This window comes from Bidens hawaiensis, unplaced genomic scaffold, assembly GCF_021521415.1.
Source record: "Bidens hawaiensis isolate Kalapana, Puna unplaced genomic scaffold, B.hawaiensis_p1.1 tig00011271_1, whole genome shotgun sequence".
In the NCBI taxonomy this organism is placed as follows: Eukaryota; Viridiplantae; Streptophyta; class Magnoliopsida; order Asterales; family Asteraceae; genus Bidens; species Bidens hawaiensis.
In genome coordinates, this window is record NW_027491878.1 from 564,585 (window position 1) to 580,157 (window position 15,573).

At 34.5% G+C, this 15,573-nt stretch overlaps 2 protein-coding genes and 1 pseudogene across 2 annotated transcripts; 2 read left to right on the forward strand and 1 right to left on the reverse strand.

The window, feature by feature from the left end:
* The first annotated feature begins 527 nt into the window (after nucleotides 1-527).
* Nucleotides 528-1,281, forward strand: LOC143537632 (brassinosteroid-responsive RING protein 1 pseudogene; annotated as a pseudogene).
* A 1,316-nt stretch (nucleotides 1,282-2,597) lies between these two features.
* On the reverse strand, nucleotides 2,598-5,960 carry LOC143537657 (uncharacterized). Its single transcript, XM_077031378.1, has 7 exons — nucleotides 5,783-5,960; nucleotides 5,664-5,685; nucleotides 3,700-3,756; nucleotides 3,518-3,599; nucleotides 3,327-3,422; nucleotides 3,124-3,248; nucleotides 2,598-3,042 (listed from the first exon to the last, which is right to left on the reverse strand). The coding sequence occupies exons 1-7, from the start codon at nucleotides 5,883-5,885 to the stop codon at nucleotides 2,772-2,774; spliced, it is 756 nt and encodes a 251-aa protein (XP_076887493.1). The 5' UTR covers nucleotides 5,886-5,960; the 3' UTR covers nucleotides 2,598-2,771.
* Nucleotides 5,961-9,631: 3,671 nt separating this feature from the next.
* On the forward strand, nucleotides 9,632-12,613 carry LOC143537634 (uncharacterized). The gene is made up of 4 exons (XM_077031358.1): nucleotides 9,632-11,212; nucleotides 11,303-11,479; nucleotides 12,090-12,221; nucleotides 12,310-12,613. The coding sequence occupies exons 1-4, from the start codon at nucleotides 10,625-10,627 to the stop codon at nucleotides 12,415-12,417; spliced, it is 1,005 nt and encodes a 334-aa protein (XP_076887473.1). The 5' UTR covers nucleotides 9,632-10,624; the 3' UTR covers nucleotides 12,418-12,613.
* Nucleotides 12,614-15,573: the final 2,960 nt, after the last annotated feature.

Consider the following 15,573-nt stretch of genomic DNA (forward strand, 5'->3'; position numbering starts at 1 on the left):
TTTAGAAATATCAAGATATTTAAACGACGTTTAGGGTAACAACTAACAACTCGTAAATTTGTTTGAGTGAATGCAACGAAAAAAACTATGCATCATTTCGTTCGTACGGTAAAAGTCTTCTCTTGTTCACTTATTTAATTAAATTTCTTGAAGCATATCACAAAAACATGCTTTCATAGCGATGTGATTTTAACTATTTTTAAAAGACTGTTCACCAATTTAGTAACGCGTAAAATCATGTTTATATTTATTTATTTTTCTATTTTCACCAATTTAGTAATGTTTTCATCAAGGTCAAGATTTTTCAATCATATTTTCTACGTAACCATTAAACGAGTTATGATATAAGTCCCATCTAATCCTATTTTTTACGCAATCTCCCGCTCACATTAATCATTCCATCTTTCCAAAACATGTATAATGTATACACTCGTATACCATCTCTATATGTCCCTATAACACTTTGTATACGCCCATATAATACACGTAAAAAGGTACCTTATAAACATGGTACAAGTGTACAACAAGCAACCAATACATTAAACTATGATGTCACACATCTCGAGTCTACATACACTTCCCTTCACTCCATTTACACTTACAATTTCACTCCACTCTTTCTCTATTGTCATCATCATTACCAACTACCCTCACCATTCCCACCACATTCTAATTCAATGAACCAATCCATCCCACCAATATATCATCCACCCCCACCAAATATTATTATTATTAGTATCACTCTCGCCTGAAACTAGAATCGAACGAGCTTTTACCCTTTTGAAAAAACGAACCAAAAACAACATTCAACTAATCATGGGTTTCCCAATTGGTTACACCGAACTCTTCGTCCCAGACTTCATAATCAACACGTTAACCGTTCTAGGATTCATCCATAATCTCATTTCTTCTGTTCTCCGCTTCATGGGCCTCCTTCAAACCGAATCATTTCCTTACCGTGCTCAATTTTATCAGCCATTATTCCAGTTTCGTGAATGCCTCAACGTGGTTAAATTCTCTGAGCTCGTGGACCCGACGGACAGCTGCGTAGTGTGTTTATATGAGTTTGATGCTAGTGGCGATATCCGTGGGTTAGGTGCTTGTAAACATGTATTCCATCGGTGTTGTATAGACCGGTGGATAGACCATGGTCGGATAACTTGCCCGCTGTGTCGGACGCCTTTTGTAACTGATGATTTACATGATTCGTTTAATGGACGATTATTGGGAGCTTATGGTGTGCCTGATTATGATGGTGATTCGTCAATCGTTGGTTCTTAACAGTTAGATTGTTTTTTAATATGTATATTATTATGCACGGATACTATCTTGAAATATTTCGAATATTCATACATATGTCCTCACCATACAAGGCTACAAGCTTCGAGTTCAACTCTTCCTTCACGTATGCCTTGTGTACATATAACATACATGTATCTATGCATATATTGAATATATATGATCAGTTTTTGTTTTTTCCATCATGACTTTATAAATTTCATTTAGGCAAGAATTCATCAAATACTCATTTCATCATGAACAAAGTTTATTTTCTATTCATCCTGTAATACATTTGAAAATAATCTGTAAATACAAGAATAGCTAGATTTTCTTTGCTACACTTCACAAAAAAACCACTTTTTTTTTACTATATAACCCTCCATACATGAACTTGTACAGTTGTTCTTTCACAAAACAAAATACATCATAGAAGAGTGTTAATTGGCTTCTTCAAGTAGGTGCATTTAAACTAGGGGCTGTCAATTTATGACACGGACCTGTTAACACGACACAACACGACACGGGTTTTAACAGGTTTGGGTTTTAGATTAACAGGTTTCGTGTCTTAAACATGTCGACCTGTTTAAAGCATGCTAAAATTCGTGTCTTAACAGGTTAAAAACCTGTTAACATGTTAGTAACCTGTATAGACTTTTAATTTTAAAAAAATAAATAAATATGCACTCCTAAAGTCCTAAACCCAAATAAAAAAATACATATGACATTTCACTCATGTTCATCAGAACCCGCTATTATAATTTTAATGGATGTTATGATGTGCTTATATGGTTTTAGTTTCAAGTATGTTATGGATTTGTGATTTTTTGTTTCATATATGCTAAGGATTGTGATTTTTTTGTTTCAAATATGTTATGGATTATGTATTAATTAAAACTTTTATACTTGTTTTGAAAATTTTTGTTTAATTAAATATGTATTATTCATTTTATGTTTAAACATGTCTCTTAACAGGTCTTAACAGGTTAACCTGTTACTAAACAGGTTCGTGTTCGTGTTTGGAAAAAATAACACGATTATTTATCGTGTCATGTTCGTGTTTAGTACAACAGTTCATCGTGTTTTATCGTGTCGTGTCTTATCGTGTCGTGTCCGACATGTTATGACAGCCCTAATTTAAACGAAAAGGTCTAGATTGAACCTCATACTTAGATTATTGCAAATAAGTATTTGAGTTGTCAAGTCGGAGAGTCTTATCAACTTCATAAAGAGACGAATAACTACAATGTGTTACAACATGAGAACATTGAAACCCATCAAGTGCATACACGAACCAACACATGACAACGACAAATACGAAACATAATAATCCGATACCACACAGATATAAGTAATATACAGCACGTTTCTCGTCACGTAATTAAAAAAAAAGAGTTCAAAGAAGTTCAATAATAAAAACAAATATAAATTTCATTCACAAAACCACTCAAGCTGCCATTTAAACATTCAAAGACATTCAAAGATTCACCATTTTACCTCTGGTAACCGGGGGCTGGATATCCTTGTTGAGGATAACCCGCAGGCGGGTACCCTTGTGGAGGATACCCTGATGCAGGCGGGTACCCTTGAGCTTGAGGTGGCGGGTAACCATAAGGTTGTTGACCGTACCCGACATTTGAAGGATACGGTTGGTCAATCCTTGACATTTGCTGCACGGGTGGGACTGACATTGGTTGTGGTCCAAACTTCCCATCTCGTTTGTCCATTTCCACCTTGTGTTGTGTCTGCATGCAAGCACAAACCCTACAAAAAAGAAAATTACGAAATATATATTAGCTTATTCATCTTTCATAATATTGATTATGATATAAGAACAAGACTTACGTGCAATAAACCATATCAGCTAAGCAATTCAGCAATTGAGATGCCTCACTGAGTTCTTCACTGCCAACAAGACAAGCAACAATGGAGAATATGCACGCAAGTTGTTGGAGGCAAAACATGAAACCCTACATTATAAAAGAATGTTAAAAAGAGTAAATGATGATAAACATTAAAGATAGAAAAGAGTTTTGTGAAGAGATTACAATGATGCAATTATCGCATTTTGTTGTTTGGATATTAAACTCGTCTTGCAATAGAAACCGAGTGGATGCAACTGAGTTCCCAAAGCACAAGAAGACCTGATGATGCAAAATCAAACCAAAACATTACAGAATGATTGTGAATAACATATTTTTTAAACAAATCATTCAAATTGTATATGGTAACTGCATACCTCAGTGCAAAGACATAATTCAGGACATTTGCTTTCTCCACATCGTCCACTGCATGGCATATATCCAGCACAGCAAGTATACCTGTGACAGAGAACAAAAAAAACGTATATATTAAAATGTGAAATAAGTAATAACTAATCTGCTTTAAAGTATGGCTTAGGTGATGGATAACAATGCATACCTTGACATATCATCGTACAGAGCTCGCTTACGAAGTAAGTATGAAACGCATGGTCCGCTGTCATTTAAATAGAGTTACAGAAAACATGCATTAGTAAGAAAACAAGATGTTTAGTAAATATATTCCTTAACCCAAGTAAGAAAAAGGTTTACATAAAAGCTTTTAATCAAGTAAACTTGGTCATATTTACATATAAGCATTTTAATCAAGTAAACCTTTCATAATCTCTTCAACCTCATGGTCAATTTCAATTTTACATATCAGCCTCCTAGAGACCCTGCATTTTGACCAACTGATTCATTCCTTAGCAGTGTTGTAAAGATCGTGATTAAGTGCCGACTAATCAGTGATTAATCACTAAACGGTACGCTACCAATGCGATTGAACCAACAAATCGATGTCAAAGGCGGCCAAAATCAGCCCAAATCAGACCTGGTTTTAACCCGAGCTCCCAAGTCCCAACCTGGTCCATGAACTAATGTGTAATTGTTTGAATTTTTCTATTGATTTGTTGTGTTTACGTTTAATAGTTTACACGTTTAAACTAATACTATCTGAACTTTAAAGTACTTATGTCAACTTTTACATGTAACTTTTCAAAACTGTATATAACATTGAAAATTTACATATAAAAATTACAATCCGATTAATACTTGTTAATCACTAGTTGGTACCCACTGCCTGACTAGCGCCTAGCGATGTTTACAACACTGTTCCATAGGCTCGCTTTCTAGGGCCAAACTTTCATTTAACAACATGTTCAATCACAAATCACATTCTAGCTAACAAGAAAGTAATATAGAACACAAATAAGACAAATACCCTAAACACGTACAAAAATTAGAGTATGATTAGCTACAAAATCATACACAAAACAAAAGGTTCTACAACAATGCCAAAACTTCAAAATAAAATTCGTACAAATAAAAATGTGATGATCTACTAGATCTAAAATATATATAATCCACACACAAATGTCATGAAGCCCCATTCATAAAATAACGAAACTCGTAACAAATGATCAACTATTTATAAGAGTAAAATAAGAATAATTGTAAAGGGAATCTAACTACACCATATCTTCTAACTACCTAACAATTTAACAATAAACCCTAACTAATATATCCTCTCTAACTTCTTTCTCTAGTGACGTGCCTCAAACCTCAATCTAATAACCTAATTTTGTGAAATTTGAGAGATTCCCTAGCATGATCATCAACAGATTATCGATCATAACAAATAATGTTAAACCACAAACCGCCTATTAGCTAAGTAATATACAACACAAATATGTTATAAACTTATAATACACTAATACCTATATCGGAAAAATATCTAAAGCACATAAAAATCAATGTAATTAACCACAAAAATATGCACAAATGCCTTGTTCTAGTGATTTGCCTTAATCTATTAGCCTAATTTTAGGGGTGTGCAAAGTCGGTTCGGTTTGTTATGGGAGCTTAACCATAACCATAACCATAACCAAATGGTCAGTTGTCCATAGGTTGGTTAACCGTTGGTTCTGGTTAAGTTCGGTTAGATGTCCAATGTATTTTTTATGGGTTTTTTTTCCTTTATTCTAGTTGAATTTAGTTCGGTATGGTTATCCAAGCTAAATTATAAACAGTTGCAGCATATATTTAAATGTTCAAAGGTTTCGATGTATAAAAGATGTAATTAGGATTAGACACTTAGACATGTAAAAGCTAGAAAAACATAAACATACAAGGTTCATTTCGGATCGGTCTCGATTAAATTAAAGGAAACACATTAAACGTAAACATAACCGAATTGTCAGTTATGATTAATTTCGGCTAAGTTTTCAATTTTTGCTAACTCCCTACCTAACTTTATAAAGCTATTATCAACAAATTTATCGATCCTAACATTATAAAACTCAATTAAAACAGTCAATCATCAATCAATAAAAATAACTGAATCACAGATCTAGAAGCTCTTACCAGAACAACGCAAAGCAACAATCTGCATCAACACGCGCAAACGAATAACAATTAGTAACATAAACTAAGTACACGAGGCTACTGCTAATATTGTAAAAATAAAGTTAATTGATAGTTACAAGGAGTGTCGGCGGAGATGGTGCTCATGAGATCAGTGTGCCATACGTTCCGGTAGCTCTGACGGAGCTGCATCTTGTCCAAATGCTCTTGAGACGCAGCCATCGTAGATCGGACTTCGAATCAATTGAAGTTTGAATCAAACAAGAAGAAGATAGATAATATAATTGTATTGGATTGATAAACCCTAATAACTAAAAAGTATACGACAATTGACTCGTGAATTGGTCAACGGTCAGCCGGAAGCAACAACGCGATAACTTCAAAGAAAGACCGATTTTGGGTATATTACCTATTGCCCCCTTTACTTTTTATATAGTTGCGTTAGAAAGACTACGCTATATGAAATAGATTGTTTTGCCATGTGGACGTGTGGAGACACGAGTTAGACTGGATAAGAAATGGGGTTTTCGGGATAGATTAGGGTGGCTGGTTTATCATATAATGTAAGAATGGGAGAATGACGATGACACTAGTTTGAATAGTGAAAATCCATTGTGTATATGAAAAACGGGCAAAGAAAAAAACAAACAGGATGAGCGGAGTAGACAAGATTTGCTAAGGTTACACATTTCTGAAAACATGGTCGTTGATTTTTAGGAGAGAGCGGGGATATGGATTTGTCATGGGGTTTACTTTACCTTTCCCTTTAGTGAGTTTTGCATATCACTTTCATGTTGCCTTCATGTGTTTGTGATGCTTTTGTGTCTATTATCATACTTTTCACTTTGTTTTATTATTAATAGTTTGCTAATCTACATATGTTAGTCATTTTGTTATATTTTGTTTAGACTCCATGTGAATAATTTTGTGTTTATAATATATTTTTCGTGTCTAGATAGCGTTGTTGGAGTTGAGAGTCTCTTTGAAAGCAACATTTATATCCTCTGAGATAAAGATATGATTATTCTATATCATGTTTTCTTTAGACTCTACTAATTGTTTTATTATTGATGTGATTTTACTAGATATGATTATTGTTGTTTTAATACCGTGTTGAAAGTGGCAACAAAAATATGAAACAATACATGAAGGACAACAAAAATATATGAAGTAATACATGAAGTTTGATCAAATATGTCATAAAACAAATAACTATAAGGTGGTTGTTGAAACTCATATATCATTAAGGGGCAAATTATGTAAATTCGTGCAAGTTTGTCTTTGATTTATGCATTGATCATACTATTTATATGTATAAAATTAAGATGTGATCTCTTTATTTTTGTATATGCAGCTTCTTTTATAAATTTTAGCATACAACCTTAGTATAAATTTGAATAAATAGCTCGATAACTTGATTTATGATAAAGTTTATTTTGAAATGTAGATAAAAATAAACATATTGAAATACTAATTTCAAAATTGTATAAAAGATCAAGTGTTAAAAGTTAAAAGAATAAAAGTAATTAAAGTTAAATATTAAAAAAAAGTCACAAATATGTCTATATGGTAATTTATTTTGGCACGTCTGAAAAAGACACGAAACAAAAATAGAAGTAGTGGCCAAGTGGTAAGTGGTGTTTGATTTTTAGATGAGGTAATAATTAGGGATGATATTATTAAAATATGAGAGAAAATTATATTATTATTGTTTATATACATGTTGAAACTGTATTTGAATTATTATGTTGAAAATAAAAAAGTGGGGGACGTATGGGAGGGCAACCAAATATCTTTATTTTTCTTGTTTTTCAAATGTATCATATGTATGTTTCAATCTCATTAATCATAATAGCATATGAAAAAAATATAGTGCTCACTTTGTATAAATGATTACATATATATTAAAATGTATAATTGGACCTGCTTTCTGTTTTTAAAAGAATTCATATTCTCATAGAATTTTGCATTAGAGAAAAAATCACATACTTCAACCTTTTTCCATACTTGAGTACTCCCCGCATCTTTTCACGAGTACTCCCCACGAAGGCCGAGTACTTGGCGAGTAACTCTCTATTATGCCCCGACTAGGTTGAGTATTCACAACTCCCCAATCGATCGACTTGGCACCGCCTAGCGATCTGCAACTATGAAATATGGTGTGTACTTTCGAAAGGAATATGGTAAATCACATAAATAAAATAAAATGTACACGTGAAACATGCTTGTAACTTTTATGGTTATTCAAACAGACACATATGATAATCATCCTTATATCTTAATAGGTTGTAAAAAACTATTGCTCTTATTAAACACACACAAAATTACAATATATCATTTTTAAACTCTTTAACTAAAATGAGTTGGGCCCGCGAGGCAAATTAACAGGCTAAAACCACGCACTTTTTATAAATTTAAGGATTTGGTAATGAACTTTGGGCCTGACCCAATCTAAAAGATAGACAAACACTTAGTTTCTGACCGGATGTAGGGATGGCAACGGGGCGGTTTCGGGGCGGGGAATGCCAATCCCATACCCGCCCCGGTTTACAAAACCCATTACCAAAACCGTCTAAAAACCCGCGGGGACTAAACGGGGAATCCCCATCGGGGATTCGGGGAAAACCGCGGGTATTCGGGGAACCCGTCTAGCATAAATGGTTTTTAAACGGGCTAAATTCCCCGTGGGGATCCCCATTTAACCGTCGGGTTCACCGTTTAAAACCCGATTGTAAGAAAATGATACAAAATTACAATACAATATTAATACACAAAAAGTTCAATATCCAAACACATTACACATACAAAAGACATTATTAATACATAAAAATGTTTATTTCTCCCATCACAACGGAAATTAACTTCATGATTGATCCTTCTTACACGTCCATACCGCACCCATTCAACCATTCAAACACTTGTCACGCCGGATTGCTATGATAATCAAACATTAACATATTAATTGGAAACTATATAAGAATCAATGTTAAACCATATTAAAATGTAAACGATAAACCATATATATATGTATTACCTCAATACCATCGTCACAATCATATTCAATAGTTTGGCAATATGCCTCGGAGGTTGTTCTAGGGTTAGGGTAAATGGCCAAATGGGAAAGTAGGAAACTGGTTTTAAACGGGTATACGGGAAAATGGGTTAGGCAGCCTTATTGGGAAAATAAATAATAAATAATATATTATATATAAATATAAAAATTATATTTAATTAAACGGGTTTTAAACGGGTATACGGGGCGGGTATACGGGGCGGGTACAGGCTATACCATACCCGCCCCGAACCCGATTAACTTAAACGGGGAAAACCCGAACCCGGACCCGTCCCCGATTAAGTGTCCCCGAACCCGCCCCGTTCGGGGCGGGTTTCGGTTTTCCCCATCGGGTTTGGGTTTTTTTGCCATCCCTAACCGGATGAAGGGTTATTTTTTAATCTCATTAAAAACCAACTTATCTTTTATAAATATAAGAAGTATGTTAATTCAAGGTTTAACCGCTTAAGATACAAATTTATACTTTTAACTAATATTAGAAAAGGTGATAGGGTGACATTGATGGCAATCTTCTTACATGGGCCATGAGAAAGGAAACAACAAAATAGTGTGTTCAGGATATAAGTTGCTTGGTGACTTTTCTAATAAGTTAACAATTATCCGTTAGACCGTTATTATTTAACTCAAAGCAACTAAGCAAGCCATTGCAGGTTTATCCGGCCGGTACGGGGTTTTGTAAGTGTTATGACCGATGTCACCAAGCTAATGTCATTCAAAATTTTTAACTAAAAGCAATATCTTTTAAATATGAGATAACTAATTGTTTTAATATCGGCTAAAATGGATCCTATTCCATTTTTTAGATAGAACTAGATAGAAATTGATGGTAACTATAAATTTGCATGTTTGTTGAATATGCCAATAGAAGTATTGCGGTTTACAATAATAAATAGTTTTTGGGTAAGTTGTGACATCATATATACTTGATTACCAAAATGTTTGTTCAAGATCATGCATAATGTTGTTTTGACACAAAAAAATGTTTTTAGAGAATAATGACGTGAAAGATTGGTTATTTAGAAAATAATGCTATGTGAGAGTGTGAGACTACTTATTATCAAAGTTTCAAAATTATTATAATGATCCTTTTTTATGAGGGGTAGTGTTTTGCAAAGAAGGCAAAGTTCAAGGGTGTCTTTAGTAAACCTTTTTGTAATACAATATAATATAGCATAAGTGGACTAATTGCTATTTGTTTTTAGGTATTGTCACAAGAGGTTGGTGCTTATAAACTCCCCTACTCTTGGCAAAAGAATGGTGTCCTCTACTTCTTTTAGAGAGAGAAAGTGCCATCTTTCTCTCTTTGCTTTCAAGTGTTTTTGGGCCACCCTCAAATAGTGTCTTCTCTATGGTTGGTTATTGTTTCTCCAATCATAAACCTTCAAACACATTATAAGGGGGTGAAATATTTTCAAGTTATTGTAGCTCCAAGTCTTGTAATTTGTTCCCAAAAAAAGGTTGTGGTTTTAAGCTTCTACACCCTTTTCAAGATTATGAGCGTTCAAGTGTCACCGTTTTAAGCAGCTAAAAGAAAGAAAATTTGGCCTTTAATCGTCAAAGATTCAGTTTTTGCCACTTTTCCTATTAAGACGTGACTCTTTAAGATTATTATAAATTCACGTTTTTCCTTTTCAAATCATGATATAAAAGGCCAATTATCCTTTTCAAGATTGTCATGTGTGTAAATTTCACAATCGTATATGTTTTAACATAAAAGTCACAAGTTCATGTTTAACTTTTTTACAATCGAAAAAATTATTGTTCGCCCTTTTCAAGATTGTCATACTTTCGAGCGACCAAAAGCACCATGTCGTCACAAGTTGGCGTTTTCTCTTTAGGTGAAAAACAAGAGATTGTTGTATGTTAATCCAAGATTGAATCATATTCAATGTCTTCTGATTTATTTGAATTTGAAGATTGTTTCTTCACATATCCATTCTCCCCTTTAAATGATTCTTCCTCCATTGACATCCTCCAAAAATTTCAAGAAAATAACCACAACTTAAACCCTTTAAACCATGAAAATTTTGACCCCCCATTTGATGAGAATGACCAAATCACACCCACCAATACCACCACCACCACCACCACCACCACCCTCCTCTCTTCCTCCCCACCAAGCCACCAACTTGAGGGTCTCTCTCTTAACCAAATGGGCAATTCAGTAAATTCACTAGATTTATGTCATCTTGAGGTCAAAAGAGAGGAAAGTCAACTACCCTTGTTAGACAATTATGTCAACAACAATTCTTTCTTGCCTCATAGCTATAGCGGATATGAAAATGCATTGAACATGATGCACAAGAGCTACAGTGAATCTTTTAATGGAAGAGCAAATAATTATCTTTTTCAACCAAAATTTAATAGCTTGATTGAGTCCTCAAATCTTCCATCCATGTTCCTCACCTCACCTGATCATGGCTTCACTTCTAGTTCTACTCATATGAGAAGGGTCTGCAGCACTGGTGATTTGCAAGTTAGTCTTTTCTTTTTTATCATGTGCATGTCCATTTTATACTCTTTTTTTTGTTAAATGGGTTATTTATTATTATTTTTTTATTTTTAGAGCTTGAAAAACAATCATCGAAATCAAGCATTGTCGTCAAGCCCATTAGCGACGGAGGGATCGTTGATGGAGGAAGCTAATTTCAAGGTGGGTCGTTACAGTCCAGAAGAAAGAAAAGAGAGAATATTAAGATACAAGGCCAAAAGGACGCAGAGAAATTTTAATAAAACAATTAAGGTAATTAATTAGCATTCTCAGTTGACTCCCTGCTTGCGGTGCGCGCATATAATGTATATATGCGTGAACCCTCAGGTGGGCAAAAGTAAAATTGCACTAATTTTGACATTATTTTACTAATCTCATGAAAATAACGTTAAAAGTGGCGGAAGGTTAATCAGACATCATGTGGTGGCGTTGATAGCCGAAAGACAAGGGCACATGCACCAATCAGCCGGTGTCCCGATGATTGAGTGCTATGTGCCTTATGTCCAAGGCTTGATGCAAAACTACTATCGAGCCGGGGGTCTCACCGGAAGCAGTCTCTATATCCCTATGGGATAGAGGTAAGGCTGTCTACATCTTACCCTCCTCAGACCCTACCATAGCATTGCTATTGGTGGGATATACTGAGTACGATGATGATGATGATGATGATGATGATGATGATGAATTAGCATTCTCAGTTATATGAATATCACACATGTGTGTGTGTGTTATTTATATGTAGCGTTTTTTTATTGATAAAAATATTAATATTTTTTATTATATGTTAAATTTAAATAAGTGATGTGTCGGATACATTGCGTACTTCGTATCTGCTAACTTTATTTGCATTTTATTTTAAAAGTATGTATGTCGAAAAACTCTTGCTGATAACCGGCCAAGAATACGTGGGAGATTTGCACGTAATGATGAGCCTGAAGAAACGACTCCCAAAGCTTTAAATTTTCAACGATACGAGTATGAAGATGATTTATGGGTATGTATATTATCTTCAAACATCTAGGAGATCATTTTCAAGTTCTTGGTTACAATTTAACAAGTGATTTTCTTTGTTACATGTGTAGATGGAGGGGTTGCAAGAAGAATACTATCAAGGAATACCAAGACAACACTTTTTCAACACCCACATGCCCACCACCCAACTTCATCAATTTAGCTATGTTCCTAAATAAAAAACAATGGCTATAAAAGTAACTAAAAATGTTCTAAGATTATATTTATTGTTATTATTATTCTTGTTGATCTTAGATTGAGTGTAAGCAGTAAGATCGAACTTGAGACGCGGCATACGAAGGTTGGAAAGAGGGTCAGAGTTCAGAAGAAAGGAAACAAGTTGTTACATAAAGCATTTAGTTGGTTTTGATAATAGTAATGTAATTTATAAGGTGACATTATTATTATGAGTATAAAACTTGGGAATATTTGCTTTTGTGTCACTAGTATTCTCTTGCACTTCTCTTTTTTTATTGTTTAGATCACTCAAACATATATTCTTATATACCATTTCATGCCAAAAAACACTTTGGCCATAGTCTTTTTTTCCTAACTGTAGTAAGTAAAAGTAGCCACATAAAAAGAAGTTACATGAAGGGTAACATCCAATTACAACTCACTAGTGGACGTCAGCTTGAAAATAATATATAACATCTAGAGCTATGACTTCCGGCCTACATGTCATGAGGTGTCTTTGATTGCCCAAGAGCCAGTCAATCTATTCCGCTTATTAATTCAGGTCACTAGTATCGTTATATCATTGATTTATCAAAGGATTGGTCAAAACTACAGGCCAATGATACACCGGAAGTGCTAGCGCTTGTGTTGCATGACTTTTAATCGTTGTGGCACCCCGAATAGGGCTATTTAAAAAGCTTGTGCCTTGCTTGAAAAAAGCTCGTATGTAAACAAGTTGAGCCCAAGCCAAGTGCCTAGGCTCGTGGCTCGCTCGATAACTGGCTCGTTGGCTTGCTCAATTGTCTCGTTTTAATTAAACCCCAAATTTTAATATATACAGTTTTAATAATAACAATAATCTATGAAAATATTAGAAAAACAACAATAATAAGTATGATGTCTCTCGCTCAATTTCAGCTTGGTATCAAAACTAAGGCAACTCGATTTACATTCGAGCCAAGCCCAAGCTTGCCTTGAATTGGCTCAGCTCGTGAACCGCCTACCCCTAAATGAGATGCAAGAGTAGCTAACAAACCCAAACGATCCAACACAATTTGAGTAGATGTGATCTTAAAAACATTTGGCACGATGCATCCTCCCGCCATCAAAACACAAATGTCCTCCAAGCATTGATTCACATCCATGGCGACACCACGAATAAATGATTCACTTTAAATTCTTGACTAACGAGATGCTCATTTGTGTCATCGTTCTATTGCTTTCGATCCTTCCCTTGGGAAGGTCCATTACACTCTTAGTGATTCCTTTGATCCAATTAACAATGGCATCCCCCCACCCCTAGTTTCATGGACATACATGTCTGCAAAGGAAGTTTCAGGCGTCCACTAACCATAGACACTTCTCGTTCATTGTCGAACTTGCGGCTTTCACACACCACGTTGAAAAACATGTCTCACTTTCTACTCTAGCATACCATTTTGAACATTTATACGAACTTTATCTTGAGTATGTATGAATAAATGACCTACAAGCACATAGTCTATGAAAATTTTAATATATACAGTTTTAATAATAACAATAATCTATGAAAATATTAGAAAAACAACAATAATAAGTATGATGTCTCTCGCTCAATATATACAGTTTTAATAATAACAATAATCTATGAAAATATTAGAAAAACAACAATAATAAGTATGACGTCTCTCGCTCAATTTCAGCTTGGTATCAAAACTAAGGCAACTCGATTTACATTCGAGCCAAGCCCAAGCTTGCCTTGAATTGGCTCAGCTCGTGAACCGCCTACCCCTAAATGAGATGCAAGAGTAGCTAACAAACCCAAACGATCCAACACAATTTGAGTAGATGTGATCTTAAAAACATTTGGCACGATGCATCCTCCCACCATCAAAACACAAATGTCCTCCAAGCATTGATTCACATCCATGGCGACACCACGAATAAATGATTCACTTTAAATTCTTGACTAACGAGATGCTCATTTGTGTCATCGTTCTATTGCTTTCGATCCTTCCCTTGGGAAGGTCCATTACACTCTTAGTGATTCCTTTGATCCAATTAACAATGGCATCCCCCCACCCCTAGTTTCATGGACATACATGTCTGCAAAGGAAGTTTCAGGCGTCCACTAACCATAGACACTTCTCGTTCATTGTCGAACTTGCGGCTTTCACACACCACGTTGAAAAACATGTCTCACTTTCTACTCTAGCATACCATTTTGAACATTTATACGAACTTTATCTTGAGTATGTATGAATAAATGACCTACAAGCACATAGTAATGTAAACACGGTCTAGCTCAGTACCAATATTTTGTACCCAATGCACTTTCAAGGACAACATGGTCGTTACCTGCTATTCAAAACCAAAATCTATACGCCAATAAAATGCACCAACAATCCTACATGCCGTGAACACCACGTGGCGTTACAGTCTAATATGAAGGAGAGTATAATTACTCATCTCCTCCAACATAATAGGTTTACGCTATCTTCCTTATCTCACACTTACGCACTCGTCTCTTACTTGCAAATATATTTTTTTTCTAACATAGTGACAATACTTGTTTGGACATCAAACTCAATATCTATGTTAACTACTATGAGCTATTAAATTATTTGTTTTATGAGCATTTGTTGTTTTCCTTAACCCGGCATATTTTATGAGCATTTGTTGTTTTCCTGAACCCGGCATTTTTTTTACTCGACTTAACTTTGTACCCTCACGTAAAATTATGGATCCATTATTTTCCATGATCGAAGTTGCAAAGTGCAAAGCTAAAAGTCACCAACTAACGAATCCAACATAAAAGGTACGCATTCCAAAAAATGCTTCAATTCTCTCAATTACACATGAAATACAAGAATATTATCGTACAAGAACAGAAAGATGGGCATAGAGCATTGTTTAAATTAAAACTATAACATGAATCATTTTATAGAGAAAAGATAAAAGAATATATAAAACGAAATTAATTACATTATGCATTTTAAAACCAAATTCATAAGAATCACATTTGGGAGTTGAAGGGGATACTGTTTAATTTGCGATCTAGATAACTAGTTACTAATTATAAATCTATATAAAAGAAGAATTAAATTATACACTAAAGTTTTTTAGCTTTAAATTTTGATCACAATTACAACTATTGAAGTATTGAATTAAATGGCACA